Source organism: Toxoplasma gondii, chromosome IV (assembly GCF_000006565.2).
Source record: "Toxoplasma gondii ME49 chromosome IV, whole genome shotgun sequence".
Classification (NCBI taxonomy): Eukaryota; Apicomplexa; class Conoidasida; order Eucoccidiorida; family Sarcocystidae; genus Toxoplasma; species Toxoplasma gondii.
In genome coordinates this window covers 437,980-455,838 of record NC_031471.1, presented here as the reverse complement: position 1 = coordinate 455,838, position 17,859 = coordinate 437,980, and the positions used below count along the sequence as shown (strand labels likewise).

General features: G+C 49.5%; 4 protein-coding genes across 4 annotated transcripts; all 4 read left to right on the top strand.

The window, feature by feature from the left end:
- The first annotated feature begins 3,140 nt into the window (after window positions 1-3,140).
- SRS16E (SAG-related sequence SRS16E) lies at window positions 3,141-4,733 on the top strand. Its single transcript, XM_002369843.2, has one exon. The coding sequence runs from the start codon at window positions 3,253-3,255 to the stop codon at window positions 4,432-4,434; it is 1,182 nt and encodes a 393-aa protein (XP_002369884.1). The 5' UTR covers window positions 3,141-3,252; the 3' UTR covers window positions 4,435-4,733.
- A 4,051-nt stretch (window positions 4,734-8,784) lies between these two features.
- SRS16C (SAG-related sequence SRS16C) lies at window positions 8,785-10,231 on the top strand. Its single transcript, XM_002369844.2, has one exon. The coding sequence runs from the start codon at window positions 8,893-8,895 to the stop codon at window positions 10,087-10,089; it is 1,197 nt and encodes a 398-aa protein (XP_002369885.1). The 5' UTR covers window positions 8,785-8,892; the 3' UTR covers window positions 10,090-10,231.
- A 2,025-nt stretch (window positions 10,232-12,256) lies between these two features.
- SRS16B (SAG-related sequence SRS16B) lies at window positions 12,257-14,145 on the top strand (the record flags this gene model as incomplete). Its single annotated transcript, XM_002369845.2, has 1 exon — window positions 12,257-14,145. One exon carries the CDS (start codon window positions 12,257-12,259, stop codon window positions 13,451-13,453), a length of 1,197 nt encoding a protein of 398 aa, XP_002369886.1. The 3' UTR covers window positions 13,454-14,145.
- A 923-nt stretch (window positions 14,146-15,068) lies between these two features.
- On the top strand, window positions 15,069-17,855 carry SRS16A (SAG-related sequence SRS16A). Its single transcript, XM_002369846.2, has one exon. It carries the CDS (start codon window positions 15,892-15,894, stop codon window positions 17,080-17,082), a length of 1,191 nt encoding a protein of 396 aa, XP_002369887.1. The 5' UTR covers window positions 15,069-15,891; the 3' UTR covers window positions 17,083-17,855.
- Window positions 17,856-17,859: the final 4 nt, after the last annotated feature.

The following is a 17,859-nucleotide window of genomic DNA, read 5'->3' as shown; positions in this document are numbered from 1 at the left end:
TGGGAAGGAAACGAACAAGAAATGGCATGTTTAAGATTGAAAAAACGGAACTTTTCGCGATAGAAAACGGAGAAGCAGAGCTGCGGGTGGCCGGCGAGAAACAGCAGACCTGCGACAACCTGCTACCACACTCTCGCGCCTGCTGACAATCGAGACCTCATGCAGTGTAGCTCTACGGTATTCGTGTGTTTTGCATAAACTGGTAAGACATATCGGAAGAAAAAGGACACAACAAAATGACAGAATGGAGAAGGAAGGAAAAACAATCTTGTCGCTCCTGCATGCACACGGCATTGTGCACACCCATTCGCGTTAGTTATTTCAGAGATGTTCGCCTGCTCTCCTTTCCGTTCTTCGCAGGAAAAAAAGTGACGGATCACTCGATACCTTTTAACCTTAAACAGGAGAAGAGAGTGTTGCACGCGTTCACATCACAACACACAATGAGAGACCGCGGTAGTGGGTCATCATCCTTTTTACAATCCAAGTTTTCAGGACAGCGCTCCCTTTCGGAATCATAAAACCACGCCTCTGGTCATAACTTTTAAAAAATGCAACATATCCAGTGCAGCGACTTGCAGCTTTGACAGAATAGATCCAGACAGTTTATTACCTAGGGGACTGAATAGGACTCGAGTTATGGGGTACAAACAAAGAAGTTCTCCATGAGTGCCAAGGAATCTTGAGAAAACGGAAAAGGGGTAACGCTCTCGTGAATCATGGCCGGCAAATCTTGTAAGTTGCAAGCATTCTTGAGAGAGAAGGAAGTGTCAAACCTTACAAGAATACGTGGTCCGTTACTCTTAACATGGCAACGCCAAAGAAATACGAACGGCCTCAAATAGGGAATTCGTGGTGCCAGCTTTCGCATAGCAGCAACCTGCTCAGCGACCTCTGCTGCTGGAAAAAATGCTGAAGCATCGATTTAGGGGGAAAACGACCGACGTCATGTAGGCATTTGTGTCTTCTTGTGTTGGTTTCGCTTCTGTGAATTATTCCACTGCAGATTTTGAGGCCGTCAGAGCGAACGAAGAGAAAAAACACAGAAAAATGCATGGATTCTACATTCTGAGGTGGTCTCTATCTGTTGAATAACCGATTTTTTGGGTTTGGATTGGACATCGAGATCAGTGGACCCTCGGCGGTGCCAAAACGGCACACTGGGTTAACGGTTGTACCTTGTCGGAAGACAGTTTGATCTTCTCATTGTTTGTGTTTTGCTGCTCCCACATGAACTTCAATCACTCTGGGCACCTTGTCGTCAAGTGTCGCAGTTTGATTTGCGATACGAGTGCAAATGGAAAAAGATTCATCGAGTGAAACAACCCTTTCTTCCTGTGTTCCTTGTCGAAATCATACCGCCTCTCACTGTCTACAGTGACTCTCTAAAGCAAGATCGAATGCAACAACGGGGGGTCAAGGCGATCATTAAGAGGTCAGACTGCACTGAGACAGAGATGAAGAGCAGACAACGTTGGTTTTGGTGCCGCAATCTCGAGTTGTTTTTTTGCGATTCACATACAGACATCATGCTTGAAGGAGCCACGGGGCCCCACGGTATGCCTGGCTGTCTGAAGGACACATTCGCAAGCAGACTTCACTGTTTTTTCCGAGATATCTAAAAGTTAGCAATTGTATCAAGACTCCTTTTCTTGTCTTGATTAGTTGCCGAAGCCTGAGCTGTCGTATCTAAAACGATGGAAAGTAGCCGACACGTGGCGAGACTGCAAACTAGAATTGCAGACTCAGATTGGAAAACAAACCAACAAGTAGCAATTTAATGATAAGCTTCCCACTAGCTTCCGTTTGTCAATGAGGCATTGATGCTATCCTGCATTGAGTATAGCCAACCGAAACTGGCAAATGCATATTGGACACGCAGCATCACGTTGATTATGAAAGCTGGATCAGTTCAGTGGCTGCATGTTTGCTGTTCAGATAAAGTGGTGAGGTACAGATCAAAAGTGTTAGGTGCCTTCCTGGATGAGAAGGGAAGCTTATGCTTCCCATCTGCCACTAGGGACCAGCCCAGTGCATACCTGAAGCATTCGCTCAGAAGAATCACTGAGACGCGTTTGTTTCATTTGTGTTTTACACCATAGGGGAATCCAGATAATCAGCATTACATGCAGCTGCGACTCCCTTAAGTGAACTTGAACTTCATCGCAACATGTCAAGGTTACAACAACTGACATGGGCACAGACTTCATCTTGCGTGTACTTTCGAGCACATGGAACTCCCTTTTTCTGTTTGCGAATTCGCTTGTACCTTGTCATGAAATCGATTCTTACAGCGTTCTCACTGCTGGGGAGCCGCACCTGTCTTCCATTGTGTTTTCCGTCTCGGCCTTTACTTTTTGCCTCTCTGCTATATGGTTGACAGCCGGTTTGTTCCTAACAAGTGCTTCTCAGACATCAGTGCATGCGGTACCATCCGGGAAACTTTCTCTGAATTGAACGGTCTCTGCATGTAGTTGCCTTAGTTTTTCTGTTTTATGTAGTTTACATGTCTTGGTCGTCTCGAGCACTCACTAAGCATAGTCAGTCTCACCGCAGGCAAGACTGAAGGCCAGTCCGTAGCCCTCCGTTGTCCGAGCAATCAGAATTTTTTAAACTACTGATAAGCGCCGATGCAAATCGCCACCGCTTGGTTAGTAGTGTGGAACTTGCCTTTCTGACCTGGAACTCACAAACAGCAGGGTTCACACGTTAATTGTGAAATGAGCTAGGTTCCCCTCGAAAGAATTGAGCACTGTCATTTCATCTGCATAATTATTCTCCTCATCCAACCACTATCGGTGCAATTGAAATAGAGTTTGAAAAGACATTGTAGAAAATGATAAGCTACGCTGTCGCCTTTGCGCTCTGCCACTTTGACTGATGCCGAGAATAGGAAACAAAAAAAACTAGTGAAGTGTCAGGATCCTAGCTGTATTATGTTAGCAGAGCGTTTGCTCAGTTTATTCCCCTGTCGTGAGATTTGCTTGCCTCCACTACTACCCCGCCACTATCGATTATCGATGGTGGTGTGGTGAGGGGGGGAAGGGGGCAGCAAGCCCGAGCCTCTACGTGTCGGTTGTCTTGCAAGACATCTTGATGATCGTCCGCCCCGGCATGAGGCACAAGAAACACACGCCAACCAACGCCATACACGCCAGTGTTCTTACTGCTTTGGCAATCCTGGTTCTTCCGCCACCTCCTAACTTGTTTGGTTTTTTCGTTTCTAGTCAATTTGTCTACAGCATCTGCACCATGGCGAGGACAGGAAGCATGCAGCAACGGCGTGGAGGGTTCCAGACCACGGCCCGTATGTTGATGGCAGTTTGCGTGAGCGGAGTTTTGTTGCTCTCCAGCGGACCATCCTCAGCAAATAAACTGACTGAAGGGCAGCAGAACCAGAACTCGGGGCCTGGAGCCGCAACCCAGGAAGGACCCACCATCGAGGGTGCAGTTGCCAAATGCGTGCTCAAGACAACTGCTGCAGAAAATGGCAGCTCACGAGCTAAAAATACCACCGGTTTGACTCTGTCAAAAGAAAATCTTGTTGTTTCTCTGCAGTGTTCCGGTGAGAAGAACGCCATCGTACCGAAAGATCAGAAGAAGGTTTGCTCGGCGGCTCCGAACGCAAAAGTAGCCGATTGCAAAGGGGCTGACACAGACAAACAGGTCACACTGAAGTCCCTTCTTGGCACAAGTGGCGACATCCAGTGGGAAAAAACAATCGTAAGCACCGACAACAAGGGTGAAGTTATGACGCTGAAAATAAAGGAGTCTGAACTCCCTCTTTTCGACAAGGCCTTCTTCGTCGGGTGTGAAGAGGACAAGGCGCAAACACGGACGTCGCAGGCGACGGAGTGCAAAGTCAACGTCAGTGTGAAAGCGAGACCTTCTACTGTTGGAGAAAACAACGTTGTCACCTGCGCGTACGGCAAAGACAGCAACCCTAGGCCCTTGGAGGTGGAAATGTCCGCGGACAACGACACCCTGACTATCGATTGTGGGACCGACGGTTCTCTCAAACCAACGAAATACACAGAGGAGTTCTGCGTCACCGACAATTCTCAATTGGAGAGCTGCACGACGAAGAAGTTCTCAGAAATTCTTCCCACTTTTTTGCCGAGCTGGTGGGTGTCAGACTCCCAGAATGGTTCAGCGAAGCTGACAATCCCAGAGTCGGGCTTTCCGGAAGAACAGCAGCAGTTTCGTTTGGGCTGCGTCCCCAAGAAGACAACACAGAGTCCGCAAGCAAATCCGTCGGTGAAGACTGAAAAAGAAGAGGGCGCTCAAAACACTGATGCAAGTACTTCGAACTGCAGTGTCATTGTGACCGTTAAGGCTTCAAACTTTTCTTCTTTGGCGTCGTCGATTGCGCCAACGGCAGCTGTAGCCGGTGGTGCCGCCGCTCTGACAGGATTTCTCGTGGGTTCGTTTTAAGCATATTGGTATTCGTACGTCATTTGCTAATGCTTCCGACGGCAGTGGCTGCTGACTATCCGAAACGGTGCTCTTGAGTACAGAATCCACTCTGTTGGAAGTCTTGAGGATCCTCTCAAAGAGGTTCTACGTGTTTTAGACGCGGCTTTTCTTGTACGGGGTGACCTGAGGGTTCATGTCCAGCGGTGTCTAGCCATGTGAAGCTGTGGTATGATGTACCACATGGGAACTGAGGGAACATGCGCATGAGTCTCTGTTGCTAGTGTTTTATAAGGCACGCTTTATTCGGTCACTCTTTTTTTATAGGGGAGCTGTTATGAAGTCAAGTTCAGCATGAACTTGCCTCCCAGTGTGTGCCTCCTAGAATGAACTAAATGAATGAGAGCGTTCGCGTTCCTAGACGCTGCATGTGTCTTACGGATCGTTCAGCTGACTAATAAGCCTGTCTCAACGAGAGCACTCCGGAACTCACGATGTGACAAGTAAACTGCACTGACAACCAGTTCGGTCCCCTAATATTTTGCCGTGTATCGTCTGCATTCAACGCATACTCAGTGAATAGTCGCATGTATGAACCTGCTGAGAATTTTGCTTCTCGTGCACAAAATATAGCAAACTATCCCCCCTGAGAAGCGCATATCAGAGCGAGTCGTGATTTGCGTCCATCACTAATCTCTTGCATCGACACAATGTCTGTTCCAACATTAGGCCTTACGACTCTTCCTTTACCTGCCTGACGCGGTACCCGACTGTTCTGATGCCAACACAGGCCAAAGTGTAAAGACACCGTCTTTCGAGATGACACCTGAGTACTAGTTTGTAGCTCCTTGCTGGTGCCTCTTCTACTTGTCTACGTCCAAGAGAACGTCAAACTCCGTCTTCTTTTACATGTCTCTCAAACTGATCTATTTGTCATCACACTACCGTTATTGCAAAGTCCACATATTTGCTTACGTTGGTACCTACGTCTCCTGCCCCCACGCCAACCGCCTCACCATGACCCCTAAACGTCACATCTGGCGAACGGTGAGTGCTTTCGTATGTGAAGTGAGCCACCGCTGTGAATGTGGAATGGAAGCAAAACGCTCAAATAGGCCGCAGAGTGCGGTGGAGAGTCTGCTACATCTACCCAATGCGCAGGAGGGAAACACTGGCCTTTAATTGTCACCGAGACTAGGCAGAAATCTCTCGTTGTGCGACAGTCATATGATACACGTTGTGAACCACCATCCGTTCCTCAGGGAAATTGTACGATGGGAGGAGCCTTGGAAATTGAGAATTGAGATCGGGTGGATCCTCAAGAAAAAAATATCTCCGTTCTCTTATTTAGAACTCCCACGAAGAACTTTGCAAGGGAAGACGAAAAACGAGAAATAAAGCACAGGAGCCTTCACTTGTTCTACCATTTGCTTGTTGGTCACCATTATGTCATATCTACGATCTTGAATGTGGACGAGGTCGACCTGGTCGCCGGGGTCACCTTGTTTCGCGGCTTTTCATTAGCACACGTCTTGAATTCGCCACCCGGGTCTTGAGACTCCGCAGCCGTATTGAGTGGGATGAGGTATCGAAGCTGCCACTGCATTAATTAATTTCGGAAATTTGGGGAGTATTTCGTCTTCAGGTTGCACCATTTTCTGACTCCTGTTCTATTGTCTTTTTACCTCCGAGCACCATTTTCTGACTCCTGTTTTATTGTCTCTTTACCTCCGAGTTTTCCGTGGATTTCTCTTGAGTCTCCGCCACGGCGGGATTCGAGAGCATGTGGCGACGGTGTGGAGGGTTGCATTCCAAGGCCCGCAAGCTGTTGGGAGTTTGCATGGGAGGAGTTTCGCTGTTGTGCAACAGCGAAATATGTGCAGAAGAAGTGCTTGCAACATTCAAGCCGGTTACTCTAGTGTTCAATGGTGCAGTGGCAACGTGTAAATTTACGGTTGGCAGTCCTCACCTGCGTTAGCTGACGAGTCCTTGATCCTGTCTCAAAAGAGTCTCCCTGCTACACTGAAGTGTTTCGGTGAGCAGATAGCAACAATTCCACAACACCTGGTTGAGGAAGTGTGTGACCCGAGCCAGAAGGTAACCGGCGAGAACGACACCTGCAACCTTGAGCAAAGCTAAGTAAATGGCAAAGAAATTACATTGAGAGAGCTCCTTGGGGCGACCCGCGAAATTAACTGGATTATGAGGGTTGATACCCCTGGCGAAAAAACTGGAAGCACCTGACATGGAGCCTTGATCTGCAAGCGTCTGATCTACCACGATCGAGCAAGGCATTTTTCGTCGGATGCAAGACCGCAAAACCTCAGGAGAGAGGTAGTAGTAGTAATACAAAGGTCTCAATTTGCAAGGTCCCGGTAACTGTGGAAGCAAGAGCTTCTTCTGTTAGAGAAAACAACGTTGTCACCTGCGCGTACGGCAAAGACAGCAACCCTAGGCCCTTGGAGGTGGCGGCGACAACAGAAAAGAATACCGTCACCACTGACTGTGGTTCCGAGGGCACTCTCACTCCTGCAACAGACAGCACTCAACACTGCGACCCATAAAGCACAGACTTGAAAAACTGCACGAACAGGTTTGTCGGCATTCTGCCGAAGTTTGTGAGTAGCTGGTGGACAAAAGCAACGTCTGGTAAAGCCTCTACAGTGACAATCCCGGAGACGGACTTTCCCGAATCGGATCACAAGTTTCTCGTGGGCTGCGCGCTCAACAACACGCCCGCTCCCCACCAGTCCAAGGAAGACGGAGAAAGTGACTCAGAGGTCGTTACATCCACAACTTGTGTTTTGTTTACTGTAAAGTCCAGCGGTTCTGCTTCCTTTGCATCACCCAGTATTCAAATATTGGCTGCAGTTTCAGGAGGGGCCACAATGACAGGTTTCGCTGTTGGTTCCTTGTAGGAAGTATGGTGATCCGTTCCTGTCGAGAGTTCAGCGCTTCCAAGTGTTCCCTCACGCTATTTTCATTTTGCTGCGGCTGGCCATTCTTCCTTTAATAACACATTTCAGACATCGCTCGGCATCGATTTGCCGTCATGCCCCGAGTGTTCGTGTCTTCTTGTCCATATAGTTCGGAGACGTGTAGACATCGGCATGCTTAAAGGTGGTGAGCGGCATATCTGCCAGTGCGAGGTACACGCACACAGAAGCATCCATCCTGTCTTCTTCCATTTGGATGGATGTGAAAATTGTGCGTCATAAAACAACTGGCGATAGGTGATACCATGAGCGTACTTGTCAATTCTCTTGACCCATCTGTACCAGAGAATGCCGTCTCGTCTTTCTTCGGGGATATACCATTTATGAGTGTTATGCAAGAGTGAGGCTCGGTTTTCGAACACGAAGCAATATATCCGTGTTCGTCAATCGACTGCAACAGATCTGAGACCATAACCTCACTAGGGCGCTTGCAACCTGCTGCGAAAGGCTGAACTCCCTCTCAGTAGCTAAAATACAACTTAGTGTCGCCGGAGCTGGCTGTCGCAATTTCGCTCACTACGCATGAAGTCGAAGAAGATCGGGCAGCACGGGAACATGAATGAAGAAACGGTAAAAGAGATGTCGAGTCAAAAATCGCGACGATCAGACTACAGCTATAGCATCCAACATCAGACTTCACCAAGACTTCCACGTGAATGGCGTTGCACGGTTACTCGCCGGTCTCAGTGAAGCAAAGTCGTGACCCTATGTTGTCCGTTAGTAATTATCCTTCAGGCATTCAAAGATCGAATGTCAGATAGTAACATCAGATTCATAGGAATCGTATTACGTGGCTTGAGTACACAGAGAAAATAAAGAGTTAACCGCTATTTAAGCACAGAACTTACCCGAGCTGTAGATGAATGATACTTTAAAGCGATCGCCCACGACTACATCTGCAGCTGTAAGTTCAATAAGCGTCACTTACTCAGCTTCAAAAATATACAGTTTTGTCCACTAGTTTTCAATGGCAACATTCGCAGAATGTCTTCACGATGCACTCGACTCGTTTTGTGGAATCCTCGTCCCAATATCTTATTTTCACCTCCCCCGCCATCCTGATTTTGCAACTAGGAAAAGACAAAGCATCTACCTAAATGCAGAAAAAAAGAGGTAAACACGTACATTTTGTGGTGAAAAACTGTATCACGGGTTCCTCGCGGGATGTTGTCCTAATGAAAGTATGCTTGTCACCACAGGGTCACACTTTCTTTCCGAAAGATGACGTCACCGGTGGTGAGGGGTTACCCCTGGGGTTCCTCACCCACACACGCGTCTTCGCAGCGATCACCTCGCTTTGGCCTCTTCTCGTTCTACACCTCCGGTATGGGTTGCGGCGTCTATGGCTGTAGACTGAATTCATTAAAGAGGAGGTGAAGGTCAAACTCCTTAGACAGATCTTCTGCTTCAAGCATTTGCTTCTATTTCACCTTTTGTTTTCATCTGCGACTACTCGAGGGACGGTGCACGCGCGTCAGACAAAATGGTGATGATGGGCAGCATGCAGCAACGGCGCGGGGGGTTAAGGTCCAATGCTCGACAGTTGTTGGCAGTTTGCATGAGCGGAGTTGTGTTTTTCTCTAGCGGACAGGCTGTTGCTGATAATCTTCTTGAAGGACTCCTGCATCGGACTTTGCAGCAACAAGTGGAGGTGACTTCAAGGCTAACCGTAGCGGGTTCAGATGCGAAGTGTGATTTCTTTACGCCAGCCACACAAGATTCCCCCCCAGTTAGTGGCAGCTTGACGTTGTCCAAAGGAAGGATGACGGCCACTTTTGAATGTTCTGCTACGCAGGCACTGAGCATATCTACGATACCGACTAATATTGAGCAGAACGTGTGCGATCCCAAGAAGACAACAAATGGAACGGTGTGCCAGTTTGGGGCAAACGGCTCGGCAGGCACAGAAGTAACGCTGAAAGACTTACTTGAAACAGACCGCATTGTTAATTGGAAAGTGAACGAACAGAGAGAAGAGAGCAACAAGTCGCAAAAGTGGTCGTTGGAGCTGCATAACGAAGACCTTCCTTTAACTGACAAGGCGTTCGTCGTCGGTTGTCAAGCCACTTCCGCTGCCAGAGGTACAGAATCCGGCAAAACGGCTGCCTGCAAACTCACGGTGAATGTGGAAGCGAGGGCTTCTTCTCTTGCAGAAAATAACGTTGTGACCTGCGCATACGGCAAAGGCAGCAATCCGAATCCCGTGGAGGTGGAGATGTCAACGGAGAAAAACACACTGACCATTAACTGCGGCAGCGACGGTTCTCTCCAGCCGACGACATACGCAGAAGAGTACTGCGTCGCAGACAGTAAAGACGTGAACAGATGTTCGACAACGAGGTTTGTAGAGATTTTCCCCAAGTTCCTGAAGAGCTGGTGGGTGACAGAGACCCAGAAACGGACTTCAGCTACGCTGACTATTCCCCAGACGGACCTTCCCGAGGCGGACCAGCAGTTCCTTGTGGGCTGCGTCCCCAAGAAGACTGCTCCTGAGGACCCCAAGAAAGATAAGGAAAGTGGAACAGAGACCGGCGCGCCAACGAGTTGCACTGTGCTGGTAACTGTCAAAGCCGCGAGCTCTGCTTCCCACGCATCACCAACTGTGCAAATCTTGGCTGCAGCCTCTAGCGCGGCCGCCGTGACGGGGTTCATTGTTAGTTCCTTGGGAGTAGGTTGGTGATCCCATGTCTTCTCGTGTGTTCAACGTTTCCGCATGATCTTATAGTTTCTGCTATTGGCTGTGGCGTGCCTTATCCTTTCAGTGACAAATTACGAACGTCGTGCCCAGAGCGTGTGGTATCATGTGGTAAGTTCATGCGGCGTCTTGTTTAGGTAATTCGAAGATGTGGGCACATCGGCATCCTTCAAGATTGTGCTGCGGCACCGCATGCGCCCGAGCAAATCACACGAATAGAACAACGTGTGCCCGTTACGGTTCGCTCCAGAGGGGTGGGCTCGGTCTAGCGGTTAGGGTAAGCAATAAATGGCGACATGAACAAAAACAAGTCAGCTCCTCGAATTGCCTTGTTCACTGAAGACGGTTTCCTCTCTCTTCGGAGATGTTGCCGTTATGTGCGAGTCACGCAGAAGCGTGCACAAATATTGCGTGCTCGTTGCCGGCTGGCGGAGACTGAACTCGTTCGTCTCGCTAGCTGCGCTACAACGTTGGTTGGGTAGAACTGGATGCCTCTAAGATGTCTTGAGGACTACAAAAGAGAGATGGTCGTTACTGGCATGAGCCGGTGAGCCCTTTATTCAGGAACCACTTGTGTGGGGGTGAGAATCGAGGGGACACAACGAAGGGCCAGGTCAGCTTCCTCACTCCTGAGACAGCTGCCCCGATAGGTAACAGTGTTTGCGTGATTGTTCATATGCATTGTCACCGGTTCGGTGCACTCGTTTTGGAATCCCTCGGTAGAAAGGGGAACTGCCCGCAGCATAGCAACAGCAGGCTGATGCGACGAAATCCTCACCCTTGTTGAAAATAGAATCGCCTTAAGCGGCAAAACTGAAAAGTCAAGTCTGGATAGGATTGCACGACGCTCACTCATCATGATCTTGTATATTCACTGCGGCGGTTGGACGTCCAAGTATCGTATCCGGGAGAAGGATAGGTCTTGAACTTGGAAATGCGAGAGATATGTCCAGCTTCGGTGTCTTCGTGTCAACACAAAAAATCACACAATCCTCGCCTTTTAACCATCTCATGTCGGACTTCTTGGATCCATTTCGCCCTGGAGAAGCCGTGGCCTTTCTCTGCACCTGCACTCTCGTCTGCATTACAGTATTCTATCAAGAGTGCGTACCGACTAGCCGTCGAAAGAGCGTCGCTCCCTGTGTCAGAGTCTTGGGCTCCTACCTGGCTCCTCTGTCCCCTGAATCAGCTTCCTAAGCTGCTGTCATGCCAGAAATCCCACAAAACGCACATACAGGGGGCCATCTCGTGTCGTGTATGACCCTTGCTCCCCCCCCTGTGTCTACAAGGACTTATTGACCTCTTTGATTCCGACACTAACTTCACCCGGTATTTCGGCTGCCTGTCGCATCAGCCGGACTATCTGTGGCTTTTCTACATTCGTTGCATTGTATTTTGACGAAAGAAAAACATACTTTCGTTCTGTGTTCCTTGCTTTCGTGTCCACTTGCAGCGGAGAGCAGGTCTTCGACACAATCCCCATGGCATTGCTAATAGCACTCTCGACTGCTCGCCATAATGTATGTGCTGGAAATGCCAGACACTCGAAGCAACGTGAATCAGCAGAAAAAGAGGAGAGCGGCTAGCCAAATGTTGCAATGATCAAATAACGGCTCAATCATCTGACATCGGAGTCCTCAGGGTTTGCCCAGCAGCTCATCAGTGCCGTTTAAGCAAACCCGTGGCCCCAGGTTGTCTCGATTCTACCTGAGCCCATACTTGCAGAGAGCAGTCAGCTCTAGTAATTCCACTGTTTCGACAAGTCCTACCTGAGAACAGAAAATAAATTTGTTTTTTGTCTATTTATTGCTGCGATGTTGTATCATTGGGTCCTTGCCGCTTCTCCGTTATGGTGACCTGATGTTTAGCAGTCACTCGTGATTTTCGACAACGGCCACTTCACTGGTGGTAAGCCACCAGTGGGGGTTTCTTACTCACGTGAGTCTTCGCAGCAATCGTCTCGCGCGTTGGCCTCGTGTCGCTCTACACCTCCGGCAAGAGACGAGGCGTTTGTGACTGTAGACTAGAACCATTACACAGCAAGTGAATGACAGTTTCCGTTGACTAGTCTTCTGCGTCGAGCATCTGCTTGTGTTTCATCTCTCGTTTCCATCTTCAACAACTCAAGGAACCGTGCACACGGGTCGACACAATGGAAAGGACAGGCAATATGCAGCAACGGCTTGGAGGGTTCAAGTCCCAAGTCCGAAAGTTGATGGCAGTTTGTATCGGTGGAATTTTGTTGCTCTCTAGCGGACAGGGTCTTGCCGACAGTCTGCATGAAGGACTTCAGAGTCTCAGTTTGAAGTCTCAAGTCGGCGTGAGTTCCAAGGTAGATGTCACGGGGACACATGCGAAGTGTGAATTTTCTACGGCAGGCGCGGGATCTAGCACTGCAGTTAGTAAACAGAGCCTGACGTTGTCAAAAGGAAGTCTCACGGCCACTCTGGAGTGTACCGCTAAAGACGGTGGAACCATCTCATCGATTCCTAATCCTCTGGCTGGAAATGTGTGTGTTACAAAACAGAAACAGAGTGAAACACCATGCAATTTTGGGGAAAACGGAGGCGCCGCGGCGAGCGTCCAGGTTCCATTGAAAGACGTACTTGGGACGACAAGCGCTGTTCAGTGGATGAATACCACTGCGGAACAGAAAGCCATTCAATCTCAAAAGTGGACGCTGAAGCTGAATGAAGAAGACCTTCCTATATCCGACAAGACCTTTGACGTCGGGTGTACATACACCACCACCGGCAAAGCAGCTGCAAATCCCGCAGTGTGCCAGCTCACAGTCAATGTGAAAGCAAGAGCCTCTTCTGTTGCAGACGAGAACGTCGTCACATGCTCCTACGGCGCCGAGAGCAACTCAGAGGCTTTGAAGGTGGATATGACAACAACAAGGAACACGGTGACCATTGACTGTGGGTCGGAGGGCACTTTGAATCCTGCCGCAGATAGCGCCCAATACTGCAACCCACAGAACAAAGACTTGGATGATTGCAAGAAGAAGTTTGTCGATATTCTGCCGAATTTTGTGATTAGCTGGTGGAAAACGCCGACGCCTGGCAATGCCTCTATACTGACAATCCCAGCGGCGGACTTCCCAGAATCAGAGCAGCAGTTCCGTTTGGGTTGTGTCCCCAACAAAGCCCCGCAAAGCGATTCACAAGATACCAGGGTTGATAACCAAAGTCAAGTTCAGTCACGGACTTCCGCACCGACGACCTGCAGTGTGTTGGTGACTGTCAAGGCTGCCAGTTCTGCTTCGTACGCGTCACCAAGTCTTCAGACGTTGATTGCAGTCTCAGGCGCGGCGGTGGTGTCGGGGTTCGTTGTTGCTTCATTGTAAGCAGGCTGGTTACGCTGTGTCTGAACGCAGAATTCCGTGCTTCCGCACGCCGCTTCAGTTTTCGCCACTTTGTCGTGGTGGCCCGTCTCCGTTTCCTCCCACACTCCACAGACCACGCTAGGAGGGGCTCGTCTGGTACTGGGAGAGGACGTGTTCTGATGTCCTGAAACGAGGGCGCTGCGTGGGAACCGGTCGGGCTGAAGATTCGTCAAGGCCTGGTGGATGCGACGTAAATATGAAAATGACTTGATAGCACGAGGGTCGCGGCAAATGCACACCCAAACAGCAACACTTGTAAGATATCTAGTTACTGAATGGAGAAACGGGATTCGTGTGCGTGATGAAATCGTGCCAATAGACGAAGGCATGTGAGTGTGTGAGTGTTATACCGCCCCCTCCTCTCAGTTGAATCATATGTACCAGAAAAAGGTGAAGGCGTCCCATTCGGAGTACCATTCTCGATTCGGGCGTGAGGAATGGTGTATAAACAGGTTTCGAAGCTCCTACCAAAGTATTTGTACCTATCGGTCGACAAAAGCATTTCCGCGCCTCTACCGTGCGAGTATTCTCGCAACGGTTTGCCGTGGATACAGGTGTTCTTCTCAGTCACGTAACTGATGCCTGTCTCGCTCCCACTGGTTGTCTGCGATAGTTGTAGCGGAAAACGATGGAGTGGTTTTTGACGTCAGAGGGTGCTGATTCCTCGTTATGGTCCCGGTTGTGAAAAAAACATATTCTGCGTCATCTGCTTCACTCGCTGCACACACTGCAGCTGCTGCCTCTGGCGCTGTCGAATTTTGCAGTTATCTTCGCTGGGTGTACACGTGTTGGTCCTTGGTTTCTTTGGAAATATTGGTGCGTTTACGTGCAGCGTCTACTTCACGGTGTTCGGACCTATCTGTGGTCCGCAGCGACAGAACTCACGTCTCCTAGATGAACCCATCAGTTCTTCCAGTGACATTTTGCCTTCAAATAAATAGATGCGTGCGTCCTCAGCGTTGGAGGAGGCTTCAGGAAGCCCTGCATTACGTTCCGTCGGACAACGATGCACCGCCAGAAACCTTTTGGTTCCTTTGGCTGCGTAGACTAAGGTGTAAGGAGGGTGCAATTCAACCTCAGTATACACCGGCAGGTGTGTGAAGCCACCCACATGATCAGTTTTTTACCCCGAAGTTATGTCAGATGGATTCGACAATGGGTGAGTTTGTTGATGCTGTGAAATTGTCCGCAGTGCGTTCGAAACACAGAGGAACGAATTTTTCCCCCGTAACTCGCCAGCGAGCCATGGCTTGACCGCTGTCGATCGACTTCGTAGCGTGGCTGAGAAATGGTTCACCACTTTATTTCATACCGGCTCCAAGCGTTGCTACTGACACTTCGGAACATATTCTGCAGAGTTGTGTATAGCGCAGCAAGTTTGCATGTCCTCTTCCTGTGGCTTTAATTACGTAGGTCACAGAACAACGCAGACCCTGCTCAGCCGGTTCGTTCGTCTCAAAACAGTAGATGAGGGAGGCGGTTGCGTTTTCGTGTTTTAACCCCATGCACTTTCAGTGGATCCGTTCATTATCTGGAGACTGTACTGCATGGGGACGTGCTTTGACACAATGCGACAGCCGACAGGGAATGACGTGATTCTGTACCCTTGTAGGAGGAACGTTGGCCATCCTGTGCGATACGTTCAGTTGTCGTTGTTCCGCAGCCAAATCAAGAGGTCAGATGTAGTAGAAATGGCAAAACACATGCATTCCTTGATTTTTTATGCCAATACCAACAAACATGTAGCCGCGTTGTATGATGGGCCGCAGATGGGACTCTTGCGCAGGAGAGGAGCGCAGCTAAGGTACCCCTGAGTCTCCAGAAAATCCCACACGACCATGCTTCACTGTAACGCTGCCCTCAGCGGAGCGGATATGAAACTAAAATTGTGTACAGCCTTGCGTTGGCGTTGCTTCGATGCGCACAGCATCACCGCCATCCTCCCCCTCTTCATTTTCCAACTGGACGATGGAGGAAGTCGTAAACCGCGAAAAGACATCGGAATACGATTGCCGCGAAGGGGACATCCTCATGGCTCACTCCCCAAGAAATACCCCGGCTGTGCAAACACAACAAGGAAAACTAGGCACAGCAGGCAACCCAGAATCCAACATAACCGGGTTACCTTTCTACTTCTTGTAGCAAGAGACAGGCAAACCTATTTATACACACTGCAAATGAGCAAGCCTCGACACGTGGTTTTGTCGGCCCTCCGGCTGTCCGACAGGCACACACATCAACCCGCCGGGGTCGGTCACCGTGAATCGCTCGGTGCGAAGCCTTCTAACAGCCATCTCTGACGACTCTCCTTTTGAAAACATAATCGTTCTCTTCCAGTTGATCGCTCACTCTTGTCGTTTCCATTATTGTTCCCGTTTTTTCAACTTTTCGTCCACAGAATGGCGAGGAAAGGTAGCACGCAGCGACGGCGAGGCGGGTTCGAGACTAAGCCCCGAGAGTTGATCGCATTTTGCATGGTAGGAGCCTTGTTGCTCTCCAGCGGTCAGGCTGTCGCACGTCAGCTTCGTGAAGAAAATCAGGATATGTCTGTAGAAGATAGCCACCAAACTATCGAGCCATCAATCAGTGGAACACGTGCAAGCTGTAACTTTGCTGCGGCAGGAGGTGCAGGGGCACTTGCGGCGGCCAATGCAAGTAGCAGCTTGACGTTATCGAAAGAACATCTGAAGGCTACTTTGAATTGTTCTGGTGATGGTAAAAACCAAATATCCACAATCCCCAAGGATCTGGGAACAAAAGTGTGCGACCCAAGCAAGCCAGGCAACGAAAGTGACGGATGCACGATTCAGAAAAGCAAACTAAGCGGCGAAGCAGTTGAGCTGCGAAGCCTGCTGGGGGCGAACCGCAGCATCCAGTGGACACAAGCGGACAAGGTGAGTCGTGACGAGGTATCCAACACCGAATGGAGCTTGGAGCTACTGGAGTCAGACTTACCTTTGACCCAGAAGACTTTTTTCGTCGGGTGCCAGAAGACTACATCAGCCCGGTCCGCTTCTGTGAAACTTGCGTCGACCTGTACTGTGACAGTGAACGTCGAAGCGAGAGCTTCTGCCGCAGAAGGTAATGTTGTTACCTGCGCCTACGGCAAAGACAGTAACACTACTCTTTTGGAAGTGGACATGACAACAGAAAATAACACCCTGACAATGGACTGTGGTTCCGAGGGGACGTTGAGTCCTGAGACAACGAGCGCTCAATACTGTGATCCACAAAGCACAGACTTGAAAAACTGCACGAAGAAGTTTGTCGACATTCTGCCGAAGTTTGTGACTGACTGGTGGACAAAGGCGACGTCGGGTAATGCCTCTACACTGACAATCCCAACGACGGACTTCCCAGAATCAGAACAGCAATTCCGTTTGGGTTGCGTCCCCAACGCAGCCTCGCAGAGCGATAGAAAAGATGGCAGGGTAAATCAACAGCCACAGGCCTCCGCGCCGACGAGTTGCAGTGTGTTGGTGACTGTGAAGGCCTCCAGCTCTGCTTCGTACGCGTCACCAGGTCTTCAAGTGTTGATTGCAGTCTCAGGCGGGGCGGCCGTGACAGGGCTCGTTGGTGCTTCGTTGTAAGAGTCCTGGTGTTCCTGATGACTGCCTGTTACATTTGCTGGTCTTTGCCGCATGTGAATTTCACTTGCGACTGATCTGTATGTTCATGAACCGAAGCCTTCAAAATATCTGTGCGGCCTCCTTTGGTTTTAGCAGTTCACTTTTTGCTCATGCCATATCCTACGCGTGGATACACAGAGATGTTGACGGTTTGATCGCAGATGCATCTCTCCAATATAGCATACGTGCAGCAAACCCGTTTCCGTTTGACTCATCTGCGCACGTATCTGGAAGGCACTCTGCGTGAGCACGCCATGTGACCCAAGAAAGAGCCGTACAATATGCACTCTGGTCACAGACATATTTCACTTGCGACGCGTGAATGTCTAGGCAAGCACGTGTGCGTATCTGGACAAAAAGAAACAAATCTGTTCGAGCGTCTTCAGTTTTCCGATGCATCTCGGCTGGCAGCGAACGAGTTCGTCTTTCCCTGCCTGGTGGCACACCGAGTACTGGCACCTCTTCTTAAAAGACGTTTGTGCACATCTCGCAGCGTTCTGCTGCTCATCCGGGGGAGGGTACTTCCGTAACGGGCGTCAGTAAAAGTCAAGATTCTTCTCCTGGCCCTCTTTCACTTGCCTCCAAGTGAATGACGCATAGTTCCTTCTGCCCAGTCCTCGACCGCGGTGATTCGGTGATACCTTGAGGTGGCCTATGCTTCCCAAATCATCTTCTGTCTCTCCCTCTGCTGTCACAAATGACTACCATCGAGTAAAGGGCAAATTGGGGATTTTCCTC